Source organism: Triturus cristatus, chromosome 5_1 (assembly GCF_964204655.1).
Source record: "Triturus cristatus chromosome 5_1, aTriCri1.1, whole genome shotgun sequence".
NCBI lineage: Eukaryota > Metazoa > Chordata > Amphibia > Caudata > Salamandridae > Triturus > Triturus cristatus.
The window spans coordinates 398,096,937-398,111,667 of record NC_140587.1 but is presented as its reverse complement, the minus strand read 5'-3'; the positions used below and the strand labels follow the sequence as shown (position 1 = coordinate 398,111,667).

General features: G+C 48.3%; 1 protein-coding gene across 2 annotated transcripts in view; it reads left to right on the top strand.

Moving 5' to 3' along the window:
- The window catches only part of RIMS2 (regulating synaptic membrane exocytosis 2), a 1,922,267-nt gene that overhangs the window by 581,790 nt on the left and 1,325,746 nt on the right, over positions 1-14,731 (top strand). For both annotated transcript variants that reach the window (XM_085605119.1, XM_085605120.1), the window contains exon 5: positions 13,487-13,794. In XM_085605119.1, the coding sequence (XP_085461245.1) occupies positions 13,487-13,794 (308 nt within the window). The remainder of the gene's footprint in view (positions 1-13,486; positions 13,795-14,731) is intronic.

Sequence of the window (14,731 nt, the reverse complement as noted above, 5' to 3'; positions counted from 1 at the left end):
AAAAGAATCAGCAAAAACAGGAGTAGTAAAACATAAAGTTGGGGGGGCATACAATCCTAAGGCTATCAGGTCTAACATACATCATGTAAACCCTGTTGGGTCTTTGGAAAAAAATGTAATGGTTTTTCCTTCAATTGCCAATTTGATCTCAAAACAGTAAAATATTCTGAAAAGATTCAATTTAAAAAAGGACCAGGATTACCTCATGTGATAATGTCTGACCCATCTTCAAGTCACTTAATCATTACTTGATAGTGAATTTATTTCCAGGGTTACGAAAGGAATATTTGAGCTATTGAGTTCTCTGTCTTCTTTTTTATAATATCCACAGGTTTATGGCAAAATATTGCAAGTGGTCTAAGGATATGCAGATTTTAGAAACAGTGACACAACTTGCTTCATTTTCAGGAGCTCTGGAAAAAGTATTTAAAGCAGTTTGGTATAGGCCATGGAGCTCTGTTATACTGGCACCTCTGATATTAGTGGCAGTGTTATTCTTTTTCCCCATAAGGTTAACGCAGAGCTGCTGACCGCAGGAACTGGTCAGGGGGATTGGTGACTCAGGCAAAATGTCAATTTGCTGCTGGATCTATCACTACCCACCTATAAAAAGGCATTTATCAGCATTTGTTTGTACTTTGGCACTAGCAAGAGGTGACTACTTCTTCAGTTTGCCTAATAGATGCGCTAGCCATGACTGAGCAATAACTGGGCTTAACCCATTGCCTCCTGTACCCAAATATTAATTTAATTATAGTATCTTGCTTTGTTCCAGATCCTGACCTGTGTACTTTTCTCTAAAAATGGAATGAACAAGGCAGTAAAGTGCACCTGTTGGCACTTATACATTTGAGCACTCTTTGAGTAGCATGTTGTCTGCTTTGCTTTACAACTCTATAACTTTATAGTAATTGCGGTCCAGAAGAAGTCGTTATTTTTGGCACGTATTGACAGCTTAGTGCATGTGGTGTGATTGACTATGTTCATATGTTCCAGTAATCCAGCCTTAGTTATTTTTAAAACATATCATGGGTATTAGGGGTGGTTTATCTCTCTGTTATCATGAGCACATGTGTAACCAGCACTGCGTTGGTTATTGGCGTTATCACCAACAATCAAGAAGGTGATTCTGCCGTGGTGGACTTGGTGTGATATGGCGAACACCAGAATTATGGTAGTGCTATAATTCATGCTCATGTTTTATTCTACCGAGCAGCAACCAAGAACCGCCTGAAGGTTCTCAAGACTTTTGACCTGCCGCAAAGGAGGTGAATGATTGTATTGTCCAGCATTCCGTCCATCGATTGTTTCTTTTGCATATGTCGCCCTAAGTGGGAAGGGTATGCCCAACGTGGGTCCCGTGCTCACTACACCACTGGCTTCAAGCTAGTCTGGTTGAAAAAGGGTTATGCCCTGAAACCGGTCCCAGGATGCTTGTTTCCAGTCCAGGAAGGACCTGGCTTGGCAGTGCGGGCTGGACTGTTCCCACAAGGAACAGGGTCAAGGCTGATTTGCACATGGCTGGGTCCAAACTGGGGTGGTGTGGTGAGCAAAAGAAAGATGGATTTAACCCAGATCCTTGTGACTGGGGTTGAGTGATTGTATTGTCCAGCATTCCGTCCATCAATTGTTTCTTTTGCATATGTCGCCCTTAGTGGGAAGGGTATGCCCAGACGTAGGTCCCGTGCTCACTACACCACTGGCTTCAAGCTAGCCTGGCTGAAGAAGGGTGGTGGCCTGAAACGGTCCCAGGATGCTTGTTTCCAGTCCAGAGAGGACCTGGCTTGGCAGTTCGTGCTGGACTGTTCCCACAAGGTACAGGGTCAAGACTGATTTGCATATTGCTGGGTCCAAACTGGGGTGGTGTGGTGAGCAAAAGAATGATGGATTTAACCCAGATCCTTGTGACTGGGGGTGAATGATTGTATTGTCCAGCATTCCGTCCATCAATTGTTTCTTTTGCATCTGCCACAAAGCGAAGCACACTTCTGGATATTGACAGTTCCTGGTACTCCAAAAATCACTCATTGCTGTGTGGAATCACTGGTAGTTCCCCTTGCACTGCCACAGAATCAACAGGTGTAAATTGAGAGGCCTGCAACAAAGTAGTTAGAAATTGGACCTGCTCCCAAACTGAAATGTTGTGACCTTAGTTTGAAACAAGAACCTCCTTGCAGACTAGTCTGTACTGCAGTAGAGTGGGTTGAAAATCTTTGTATCTGATAGAGAAATCTAGCTGCAGATTCCTTACTTAGAATCCTCCCCAGCTGCCAGACTGGGTCCGTAAATTTGTTTTCCCTACAGTACACCTGCTTGCCAGCAGAGAGCATTGAGCGACTCCGTAGCGACGTCGTATTCTGGATGTGATGTCAGCAGAGTCCATATAACTCCCTTGCCAACGCGCTGACTTCAGTTCCTTCTTTTCCGCTCTTGTAACACATATCCGAAGTGGAGTCCGGGCTAATATTGGGCCCTTCTTTTCCTTGTCTTCATGTCTAGAGAATAGTGTACCAATGATGTCATAAGGGTTTAAGCCCTGTCGCTCTTGTGAGAGGCAGATCATGGATCCCCATACGATCTGTTTATGGTGTCTTGGTGAGGAGCACGACTCCGTTGACTTCGGCTCCTGTAAGCGTCTCCGGCCGAAGGCGTTGAAGGAACGCTGTATGAAGCTCCTCGCAGCATAGCTTTTGGATGAACCACAACGTCGTCTGTCTTCCCTGAAGCAGAAAGACAGGCCGAGGAGTTGCTCGGGTGGAGAGCCACCTCCTTCCAAGACTGTGCCAAAGACCCAACATGCTAAACGTAAGTTTGACATCGCCTCGCAACTGCCAGTTGCGGAGGCCTCTCAGACAATCCCTTGCCTTCCTGCATACCCTGAAGCTAGGGCGACCTTCAATCAAAAAAAGAATAATTTCTATCACTTCGGCGGGTCTTTGATCCTCTGACTCCCTCTGGTCCACATTCGAGCCCCAAGGAGGCAGGGAGTGTCCCGGCTGCACCCTCACCGCAGCTTCGGCCTCGTTCACAGCGGGCCCCTGAATCAGTCAGCGTATTCGATGCAGCGCCGGTGCACAACCCTCCGGGGTTTACACCTTCAACGTCTCTTCAACCTGCAATGTCGGTGGCACCACTTGACGCGGCTCCCATTGCTATTTCTGACGTTGTGTTGTCCCCGGAACGGCGCCAGATGGCTTCGGGTGTGGCTTCAGTGGCACCACCTATTGTGCACAATCCTGATTTAGACCCTATTTGGTCTTTTTCAGCTTGCCTATGGAAAATCCTTGTATGGCAGGCAGAGAAGCGGCTAGGGGGCATACTCTTTTGGGTACTATTGCCTCGTATTCCTTGGAAGATGCTTGGCTGACTGATCTGGGGGGGGCTAGTGACCTGCAATCCTCTCCAGCTTCAGATTTGCTTTTCCCTCCAGGCATTGCAGTGGAGGACACTTCTTCTTTATCTGAGGTTTTGAGAAGGGCAGTTGGAATTCTGAACTTCCAATTCTCTTTGATGCAGTTATCCACAGATTCCTTAATGTAAATTCTCCATCAAGGTGGGACAAGAGTTGTCCCGTTACTGCCCTACAACAAATCTATTATTGGGGGCTTGGGCGCAACCTGTCACAGCGCCATCTGTTGACTGGACAGTCTGCCATAGGCATTGTCTGGCTCCATGGGATCCTCCCTGCCCTTTTTTTATTTTAGCATCTGTTTTTTAAGTACAGGCAAAAGGAAAAAGATACATGTCACAGCATGAGGAAACAGTGGCAAAATTACATCGTGGTCTAGCTTACACAATATGGTATTGTTTCAAGATCGACCCATCCGAACAGCCCTTTCCCCGACAAGCCCTGGCATTCAAATGTAGGTTAAGGCATGGGGTCCTCTCAAGTCACAGGCAGTGACATCATAGAACCCAGGCCAAGGGGGAGACTATGGAAGAAACAAGAGTACATCAACCAAGTCAAGGTGCATTGTAAAGTAGAGAAAAGACATAGCAAACCAGCTGGATAGCTGAAACGGTCTAAGCAAGCATGGGCCTAGCAAATATGAAGTCCCCACGTTGTGGGAGGAAAAGACCCTACGCTGCGACAATACTAAAAGTCTTTGCCATAGGTACTGTAAGAGCAAGCACGCAACAGAACAGAAAAAAGAGAGAAAGGAAGAAAGTACAGAAAGAAAGGGAATAGATAAGTGAAGGGTGCGCCCCCATAGGGGGGGGAGGAGGGAGGGGGTCAAAGCAGGATGCGCCATGGGGGGTGCCGGGGAGGGACCCTGCGCCCAGTGCGGTGGCCAGTGATCTCGGGGGGAAGGGGATCTGTCCATCAGCTCAAAAGGTCTCCTCCGGGGGTTCCGACCTCCAACCCCGGGAGAAGGGCTCCAAGGAGTCCTCAAACAACTGCAGGGCACGGAACCTAGGGGGCATCAGGCGGGAGTGCTCGGTTTTAGTGAAGTAGCGTATAAGTGGCTGCCAGATGCTGTCAAATCGTGTGTCTGTGTGTTTGAGGCTTGCCATGAGTAATTCTAGAGACAAAACATCCCACAGTCGGAGGAACCAAGCAGCAATAGGAGGCAATGGACTGTCTTACCGCTCCCAATAGGTGAAGGATTAAGTGCCAGTCTGCAGCAGTCATGGCCTTCAGTGTGACGGGTCGAATGCCCAAGATCACTACGGACGGGGTAGAAGGGATTGGGAAACCCACCACCTCTTTAATGTGACTAAGTACCTCCTTCCAAAACAGCGCCAGACCTGGGCAAGACCACCATATGTGTAAGAAATCCCCTCTATTGTTCTGGCATCTCCAGCAGAGCGGAGGGGAGTTCGGTAACATCCGATATAGACGGGTGGGGGTATAGTACCAACGTGTCATCCATTTATATGCTGATTCGCCCTGAGGCATGCTGCAGTATAACTTTGGGATGTCCTTCCACAGGCGAGCCCACTCCTACGGGGAAACATCAGCGTCCAGGTCAGAGGCCCAACGTGCCTGATAGCCATGGGGTGCAAGTTGTTGAGAAAGCTAAAGTATAGCGTAGGTCTTGGCGATCAAACCCCTTGACCCCTCAAATCTGCGAACCAAGGTTTCAAAGGGGGTGAGCCGCCTAGTCGCTTCCAGAGTATATGTCGGGGAACTAAGCCAATGTCACAAATGGCAATATTGCAGATGCGCGCTTTCCGAGAGATGAAAGAATTGTTTGCACTGATCGAAGGTACAGAGAGTGGTGCCCTGAAAGAAGTCCTGGGTGACTCGTCATCCCTCCGCGGTCCAGGCGTCAAAAGCCCTAGGTTGCATAGCAGGAGGGAATGTAGGGTTACGCATTAGGGGGGTATTGGGTGAAGGACACATTCTGAGGCCCCAAGGCACTGCCAGTCTGTCCCAGATCTCCAGGACCGTTCTCGGTGAAGTGGCTATGTAGGCACTGCGAGGGTGGGCCCCTCGCAGGAGCCAGGCTAGGTCCCACAAGGGTCTACAGGACACCACCCGGTCCATGTGGAACCAGTGCTTCTCGCTTTCAGGGACAATCCATTCAGATATAAACCGGAGATGACAGGCCCAATAATATTCCAGCAAATTGGGGCAGGCGAGGCCACCCTGAGATCTGGGAAGCATAAGAATTTTATGAGAGAAGCGAGGGTTAGATTTTCCCCATATGAATTTAGTGAAATCGCACTGTAGGGCCAAAATATCCGCGTGTGGTATAGGAGTAGGAAGAGATTGGAACAGATAAAGAATTTTGGGAAGAAGGGACATTATGATGGTATTGAGTCGTCCTAACCACGCCGGGGGAGACCCTCCCATCTACGCATCCCCGCCAGAATGGACTTGCGATACCTGGGCCAAATGGATGAGGTCCAAGACGCACGTGAGGGAGTCCGGTCCAGTCCCAAGTAGCAGATGGACTCATCAGTCCATTGCATCGGAAGCAAGTCCCGCAGGTCCCGGACTTCCAGGGCAGAGAGTGTAAGATTAGGGGCCTGGGATTTCACAAGATTAATCCAATAGCCAGAGGCGGCTTAGAAAGACCCCAAAAGCGTAGCCACCGCAGGAAGGGAAGTCAATGGGGAGGACAGGGAGAGGAGAAGGTCATCAGCGAAGAGAGAGGCTTTGTGCTCAGTGCCCCCCATGGGAATACCCCGTATGTCTTGGTTGCAGCGTATGGCAATGGCCAGGGGCTCAACCACAAGAGCGAACAATAAGAGGGAGAGCGGGCACCCCTGGCGAGTGCCGCGAGGGATAGGAATAGCGGCCGTGGTGGAACCATTAAAACGGATGTGGGTGGAGGGTTTCGCATAGGGGGCCATTAGTTTAGAAATAAACCTTGGTCAACCTTCTGGAGGACCGCCCTAAGAAAAAACCCCAGTCCACGCGATCGAACGCTTTCTCAGCGTCCATGGAGAACAGGCAGACAGGCATGGCTCTAATGCGCGATTTTTCCACTAAATGGGCTATCCAGGGAATATTGTCTGCAACCTGGCGGTGGCGGATAAACCCCACTTGGTCGGGTCAATAAGACCTGGGAGGTGGGGTTCCAAGCGGTTCGCCAGGATTTTTGTGAATATTTTAGCATTCGTATTTAACAGGGAAATGGGGCGGAAAGAGGATGGCAGGGTCGTGTCCTTGCCAGGCTTAGGGATAAGTACTATTTCCACCTTGTTCATCGTAGGGGAAAGGCCCGAGTGATCGGTAAAGCTATTAAAAAGGTGGAGCAAATGGTCCCGCAGTTGCGGGTAAAAAGCCAGATAAAAAGTGACCGGTAGGCCATCGGGGCCCCGGGTTTTGCCTATCGGGAGCTGTTTCAATGCTTTAGCGATTTCCTCATGGAGAATAGGTGCATCAAGCAACTTCGTGAAGTAGGGATCAATGGGGTCCCAGGGGCAAGAATCAAGAAAGGCCTTGACCGAGTCTGAGGGGCAGGGAGCCCGCGCATAGAGATCTTTATAGAAGGCCTCCAGTGTGAGGCCTTTGTCTGCTTCCGGGATGGCCCAAGAGCCACCCGGTCGCCTGAGCTTCGCAATATGAGATTGGGCAGTCTGGACCCGAAGGCGACGCGCAAGGCATGCCCCAACCTTGTCTGCCCGTGTGAATTTTTGTTTAAGGTTAACTAGGAGCCGTTCCGCCTTATTGGTACGCTGTAAGCGCAATTGACCGTGAAGGGCAGCGAGACGCCGCTTGTTGCAGAGTTAGGGATGGGCATGGTCTTCACGCTCCAATTCTTTAATATCCTTAGAAAGGGTGGGCTCGACAAGCCGTGCCTCCCTGGTCTGGGCGATGGATATTGAGGTGATGACCCCCCGAATTGTAGCTTTGAAGGAGTCCCAATGGACATCCTTGGGAGTATCGGACAAAGAGTTGGATGCAAAGAAGGCCTCAATCTCCTTGCGGTTGTCCGTCACATCCACTGGGTCCCAGAGGGCCTGAGGGGGCAGCCTCCACCGAGGGGCTCTCGATAGCTTCCAGGGGATTGAAGTGTGAGTAAGACATGTGCGTGATCAGAAATAGATATATCAGAGATTTCCGCATTGCACAGCTTATGTGCCAAGGGAGGCGAAAGGAAAAATAGTCGATACGCGAATAAGAACGGTGCACGTGAGAAAAAAAAGAGTAATCCCGAGAGTCCGGGTGCAAATGTCGCTGTGCCTGCGCAGTACGATCCCGCTCTGGGTCCCAGACCAGGTTAAAGTCGCCACCAAGGATTACAGGGGTAGAAAGGGAGCGAAGAAGGGCATGGTGTAAGCATAGAAATGCGTCTTGTTTTTGATTAGGGGCGTATCTGCTGACAAAGGTACAAGAGCCCGGTCCCCCGGCCATGTGAACCTTGGGAAATCATCCCCCCTCCTCCCCCCCCTCATAAGCCGTACATCTGGGGGATGTTTCTCGCCAGCCTGGCTTAAAAAGGATGCCCCCCTCGCTGGTCTTGGAAGGAGAACATGCCCAATATTGGGTAGGGTACCTACGGTGTGACATGAGATGAGTGTCTGTGGGGAGTAAGTGGGCCTCATGCAGGAAAACCATGTCTGGGTCATGCTGAAGCAGGTAGCGCCATATCTGACGCCGCTTGTTAGGCGAGTTCAGCCCTTTCACGTTGAGGGAGAGGAGTGTAATCGTCACTGGGTTATCGCGTGCAGCCGTGGAGTCAGCGTCCTTGTTGGTCCTATTCTTGGGAGGCATGATCTCGGAAGCATGGGTGCCCAGGGGCTCAGCCGCAGAAAACAAAAGCTACCCCAGCCGGTGGTGGACCTCGGGAAGGGTGGCAGCAAAGTGTCAAGAAGCAAGGGACCCACACAGCAGACTATCGACTGCAGCTGTCAGCGCCGGGGGGAGAGCAGATACCAAGGGCTTCCGAGCGAGTGGGGCCAGACACAGCAGGGGGATCGCAGAAGGCCGCATTCTTCCAGACAAGGGGCAGCCTCTCAGTCGGTGTGGGGAGATAGCTGTTGCCTACACTAGGTGGCGGAGTTCTCCCACAGGCAGTCTCCACGATCCATGAACACCAGGAGGATCCCTAGCCAGGGGCCAGGCCAGGTAAGACAAAGAGAAGCGGGTTCCGTGGAGCGAAGATGAAGAAGTAGTCTCTGGGCCCCCACCAAGGATCCTTCAGGTGGCAAGGCAGCGCCCCACCCAGCACGAAACCTCTGAACAGGCGGACACTCTCTAGGCCCCTCCAGGCAAATTCTCTGGTGGTGCGGGGCAAGGGGGCCAGGAGAAGCAGGCTGGGCAATGCAGGGCGGGCCCCCAACTCATGCACCCTCGTTCGGATGTGATCTCAGCTGCACTCCGCAGGCACAGGCAGGGTCGCTGGAGCAGGAGCGAGGAGGCCCTAGGCCGCAGGGAGAGCCAGGGCAGCTAGAACCAGTGCCGAAGCGCCGGGTCCAACGGAGCCCACCCAGCCGCTGGCTAGCAGGTGATGCGCCCCCCCAATACCTGCACTACAGGGGCAGCGGTTCGCCAAGTGATTATCCCTCAAGTCCCGGCGGGGCGCTGCTGCCGCCGGGGCTAAGCAGTGAAAACAGCAGTAGGGCCGTCAGCCAAATCGTCAGGCAGCAACAGCGGGGGGGCCACCGACAGCGGTTCAGGGGCCGCAGCGATCCACCGGCAGCAGCGACAACCCGCACCCCCCGCGGGGTCGGCCCCTCACAGCACCCGGAGGCAGGAGCATCAGGCGTCCAAGCAGTTGCGCCCGCCGCCAATACCTAAGGTGGCGGCTGGAGAGCGCTGTGTTGCCGTGAGCCAGGAAGCACGGTCCTGCAGGTTCCTTCAGGCTGGCCCCCACCGAAATGAGCTGTGCCGGTGAAGCTTCAATGGTAGTCTGAGGCTCCTATCGGCTAAACAGGTTCAGTGGCCACGATTACAGCGGCTGCAGGACACGATCGGAGCGGAGACTCAGTAAGACGCGTCCTACTCCATGCGCGCCAAAGCCACGCCCCCCCCTGCCTTTTATGACACCCTACCACTAAAGGGTTGGTAGTACAGGCTGCTACTGTGTCAGCAGACCTTAGTGCTCTTCCAGTGTTTCCCCCTGGCAAGGACTCCAGGTGGCTGGATACTTGTGGTTGGAGACTCTTTTCATCTGCTAGTGCGGCCTTGAGATCTTTAAACACTACCTGTGTTTCGGTACAATGTCCCATGCCCTATGGTACTCTTATGCACAGCGTCTTCCCTCTCTGTCGGAGGAAGCCAGGCAGTAGCTTCTTCAGGTGGTTCAGGATGGCCAAGAAACAGCCAAATTTACTGTTAAATGCAGTATGGACAGTACTGATTATGTTGGAAGGAGTATGGCTCAGACGTGAGCCAGGAAGCACGGTCCTGCAGGTTCCTTCAGGCTGGCCCCCGCCGAAATGAGCTGTGCCGGTGAAGCTTCAATGGTAGTCTGAGGCTCCTATCGGCGAAACAGGTTCAGTGGCCACGATTACAGCGGCTGCAGGACACGATCGGAGCGGAGACTCAGTAAGACGCATCCTACTCCATGCGCGCCAAAGCCACGCCCCCCCCTGCCTTTTATGACACCCTACCACTAAAGGGTTGGTAGTACAGGCTGCTACTGTGTCAGCAGACCTTAGTGCTCTTCCAGTGTTTCCCCCTGGCAAGGACTCCAGGTGGCTGGATACTTGTGGTTGGAGACTCTTTTCATCTGCTAGTGCGGCCTTGAGATCTTTAAACACTACCTGTGTTTCGGTACAATGTCCCATGCCCTATGGTACTCTTATGCACAGCGTCTTCCCTCTCTGTCGGAGGAAGCCAGGCAGTAGCTTCTTCAGGTGGTTCAGGATGGCCAAGAAACAGCCAAATTTACTGTTAAATGCAGTATGGACAGTACTGATTCTGTTGGAAGGAGTATGGCTCAGACTGTCTCTTAGCACAGGCATGCGTTGCTGTGACTGTCTAGGTATTTGGAACCCAGCAAAGACACTCTTCAGAATATGCCATTTGAGGGTGCGCATCTGTTTGGGGAGCAGGCTGATTTAGCCTTACGTCTGTTCTAGGCTAGCAGATCTGATAAAACCACATAACAGGTATTCACAGTTGTGTTTTGGTTCTGGCCTCAGGGCTGTGTTTCTGCAGGTTCAAGTTTAACCTGTTTTTCAGCTGGTGTCACCAACACCTTTCCTTATATTGAGTAAAGGAAGAATTCTGTTTCATATTGCCTTGCACTCCTTTTATGAGGTTACTGCGTCATTTCACTGGTGATGTTCCAGTGGGTGTTGCACAATTAGTGATGTTTATCTTTTCTCTGCTAGGTGCAGAATTGCTTCTTAAGTTGTCTGCAGCAGTTACTATTTCTTTATTCAAATTGTGTTTCCTTACGTCATGTTGACCAGTTTTCAGAGTTGTACCTTCGTGGTATATAGTATACCCTATGCAGGGTATCTCTAGTACGCTTTCACTTAGTGTTTCTATCTTTACCCATATACATTTTTGTATATGTGTTTTCTGATTCACTATATCTATGCGTAAAAATGCAGGTTGCTCTGCTTACATATGCGTCTGGGCATGCATATTGTGTCAGATGTATATTAGTATTTATGTATGAATATATGTTTATATGAAGATACATATAGTTCTGTCTTTATATGTTTAGCCATGTGGGCTTTCCTTGTGAGATGCTTCTTCCCGTTCTACGGGCATGACCCTTTCCTTTATTTAGGGTTCCTTCTTCCCATTATATCGTACATGATTTTAGTACCTCGTCAGTAATGGCTTTCTGAACCCCATGAGGCCTTGGAGTGATCATCATTTTTGACTTCATTCTCTTGATGGAGTTTTCTAATTATATATATATATATATTAGGTCTGGGTGTAGTTTGTGGAGTTTTGCTACGTGTAATTCCACGAAGTTACCAAAAAACTCCACCAGGTTCCGCAAGTGGCTGAGTGCAGTGCAAACTGCAGTTTGCGCTGGTATTCCTGCCGCACAGGTAGAAATTCTACCCGAGTGCCAGCTCGCACTCACAAACTTACCGTTCGCAAGCGGGGAAAATACTCCGCTGCACATCGCGAAGTGGAGTTTTCTGCAAACTCCGTTGTAACGACCGCGTTGTTATGGCATGCGTTGTGATGACTCGCGTTGTAACGAGTCAAATTCTCTGGACTTGCCTTTCCCGAAGCTCTTTATGGGTAGAGGTGTTGAGAGATATCACTCAAATTACTGACCGCGCAGATATTGACTGCATGCAGTGCTGACTCCGCAGACCTTTCCCCACGCCTAAAACAAGGAGGATTACTACAAGATTAGTTGAGCTGGCCATGGTGATTGCCAACCATGCCGTCTGCGAAGGCCACTTCTCTTATTGATATGCAATGGAAATCTCCCTTCCCCGCCCATGCCGGCTGCCTGGAGGAGAAAACTTAGGCACTGGGCGCTGGCAGAGGGCGCTGTCCTTCATAGCGACAAGAGAAGTGGCCTTTGCAGGCGGCCAGCTGTAGAGTACTGGGACACACTCCTTCAGACAATATCACAGCAGATTAGTGACGCACCAGACAACCTTGACTGCCTCTCCTACAGCTGCAGCTTTCGGCTTCCCCAGGCTTGGCCTCTGGAAGAGTCCCCTCCTTTCTTTAAGACCTCAGTGATGTCCCCCCGCAAACCCGGTAGGGTGGATAACTTTTTTAGTTTTAACTTAGCTTTGTGTACAGTACCCATGGCCTACTTGTCCAATCACAACTCCAATGTCCCCTCTCAAATCAACCCCACTATACGCATAACAGAGAGACTTATTGAAAGTCAACTTAGTGCACGCCACTTCTCCCCATACTGTAGGGCACCTCACATAACTGTCACCGGGGCTCTACGGGGATCAGTGGGGGGGGCATATGCGTTTTCCTTTTTCAAACGTTCTTTTCCATTAAAGCAGTTATTCATTATATCTCACAGTTTAGTCTATATAACTCTACATCTCCTTAATTCACTTATCGAGCATCACCTGACACCGGGCTATATTTTAACATCAAAAATCCTTTTAAAATCTTTAATCTCTTAAGTACGAAGTATCTGCCAAGCATGTTCTACTCAATGTGAGATGATTGTCCTTGATTATATTTAAAACTCAATAATCATATATATGTTTTTTAAAGCATTACTCCCTAATCATTTATCTTCAAATATTGGCATCTCATTGTTGAGTTTCTATAGTATGCTGCAGTTATGGCAGTGTTGTTACTTGTGAACAGTTTCGAGTCTTATGGAGTAAACATACCAATTAGCTGTATTTTTTACATTTTCATTGTTCCGAGTAACAAAAAGTGATGGATAGAATGTTTAGATCACTTTCAGTCACTGATAATCCCTTGTGGACACAATGATTCTAGTTGTAGCCTGAAAGCAAATTTTAAAGTAATGTAAATAGGATGTAAAACTGACAGCTGAGATTTGGATTTGAAATATGTTGGTTTTTTATAGTAAGTACATTTCAAAATATTGAAAATGTTGGAGATATATTAAATAATTTGGCATCAGTGTAATGATTTGTATGATTACGTTTCTTGGTTTGGTAGGGGAGTTTTGTGCCCTGGCCTATTTTATTTTTCATTTGGATATACTTAATAATACATTAATATTTACTTTGTATGAACATGGATGCACAATATTATTGTTGTGAATTGAATATTTTCAATATTTTGTTACTGGTCATAGTAATGGATATTCTTTTCAATTGTTCGAGGGAAATTGTTATATTATGATTCTTAATTGCATGTAAAGTTTAAATATAAAATCATATGGACCAACTAAATACAAATTCGCTTGGTTTTGTTCCAGAAGTATCAATACAACTCATTGATTTAACGTTCAAAATACACCCTAAACCACAGACTTAATTAAAAAGAAATATATGCATTCTAAGGATTTAGGCTAATGTATGATGATATAGCATTTGCATATTTGTGAATTCTCGAGCTAATGCACATCTAATCCTGTTTACATTTCTAGTCTGGTTTATTAAAACAAGTATTGTAACAGCAGCTTTGTTTTTGTCTTCGACCTATGCACAGGTAATATGGGTATGTAATTTGTGCCGAAAACAACAAGAAATCCTCACCAAATCCGGAGCCTGGTTCTATAACAGTGGAACAAACTCAAAGCAGCCTGGCCAAGACCCTCTCACAGGGCTCCGAAACGAAGAAGCACCTCAGGAGAAAAAAGCAAAGCTACAAGAGCAATCCCAGTATCAGGGACCCTCGGGAGATCTCTCTGCACCAGCCTCTGACAGGAACAGATCTCAAGGGCTCCCACGGCAAGGCTCAATTAAAAATGGCTCTGGAGTGACGCACCAACTTGCAAGCGATCTCTCTTCAGACAGGTAATTATTAATCTCTTACAACTTTGTCGACTTCTGAAATTTGTTTTAATCATTTGCTAAAGCCCTCGGGTTACCCTCAATGCGTCTGGGATTTCCAATGATGTAGTGTGGGTACAGCGGATTATAAGAAGTATGTTTAATTACAAATGATCATCTCCATTTAGTTTTAAAGTGCTAAGCAGTTACACCTCATAGGGTACAATCAGATAAAAGTTAGAACTGCAAATAGTAATATGCCACAACTAATAGGCAAGTATAGTGTTAAAGTTTCATGAAAGCTAAAGTCCCAGTATCAGTCTTAACAAAATCTACTCCAGTGGTCTGCTACTTGTTACTTGGGATCAACATGTTGCTTTTGGCACCCTAAAATGTTGCTTGCTGGTGGTTCCATATCTCGGTTTTATTTTGCTAGTATTATACAGCACAAATTGTTTTTGTGAAGAGCATGTGGAGCCTTTCAGATTCCATCCTTCTCGTAACTTCTCTAATAACTGTTTCCTAAGGCCATGTTAAGGCAGAAACACAATTCTTCCAGGATCTCGTGGCTCTAGAGAGTGTGGATGCAGCATCTGTAGGGGTGCATTATGATTGTTCAAAGGAAACCACAAACTTCCTGCTGAAAGTCTGATAAAATCAGCAAGACCCAACAGATAGAAAACAATAGTATGGTGCAACTTTCTTTCATGTTTCTTTATAAAGAACAAAAATCGACCAGGAGAGTACCAACGATAGAGAGTGATTGCACATAAACTTTGAAATGTATTCTTTAATTTTCCTGTTTCCCTTATCGTCCATTATTTAATGTCTGGGTGTGATCTGATAGATCATCTAGGGGCATATGTATCAAAGGATACATTTGCGATTCTCATATAGCGATTTTGAGAGAATCGCTATGTGAGAATCGCAAAACGCTATGTATGTAGGATTTGCAAATCAT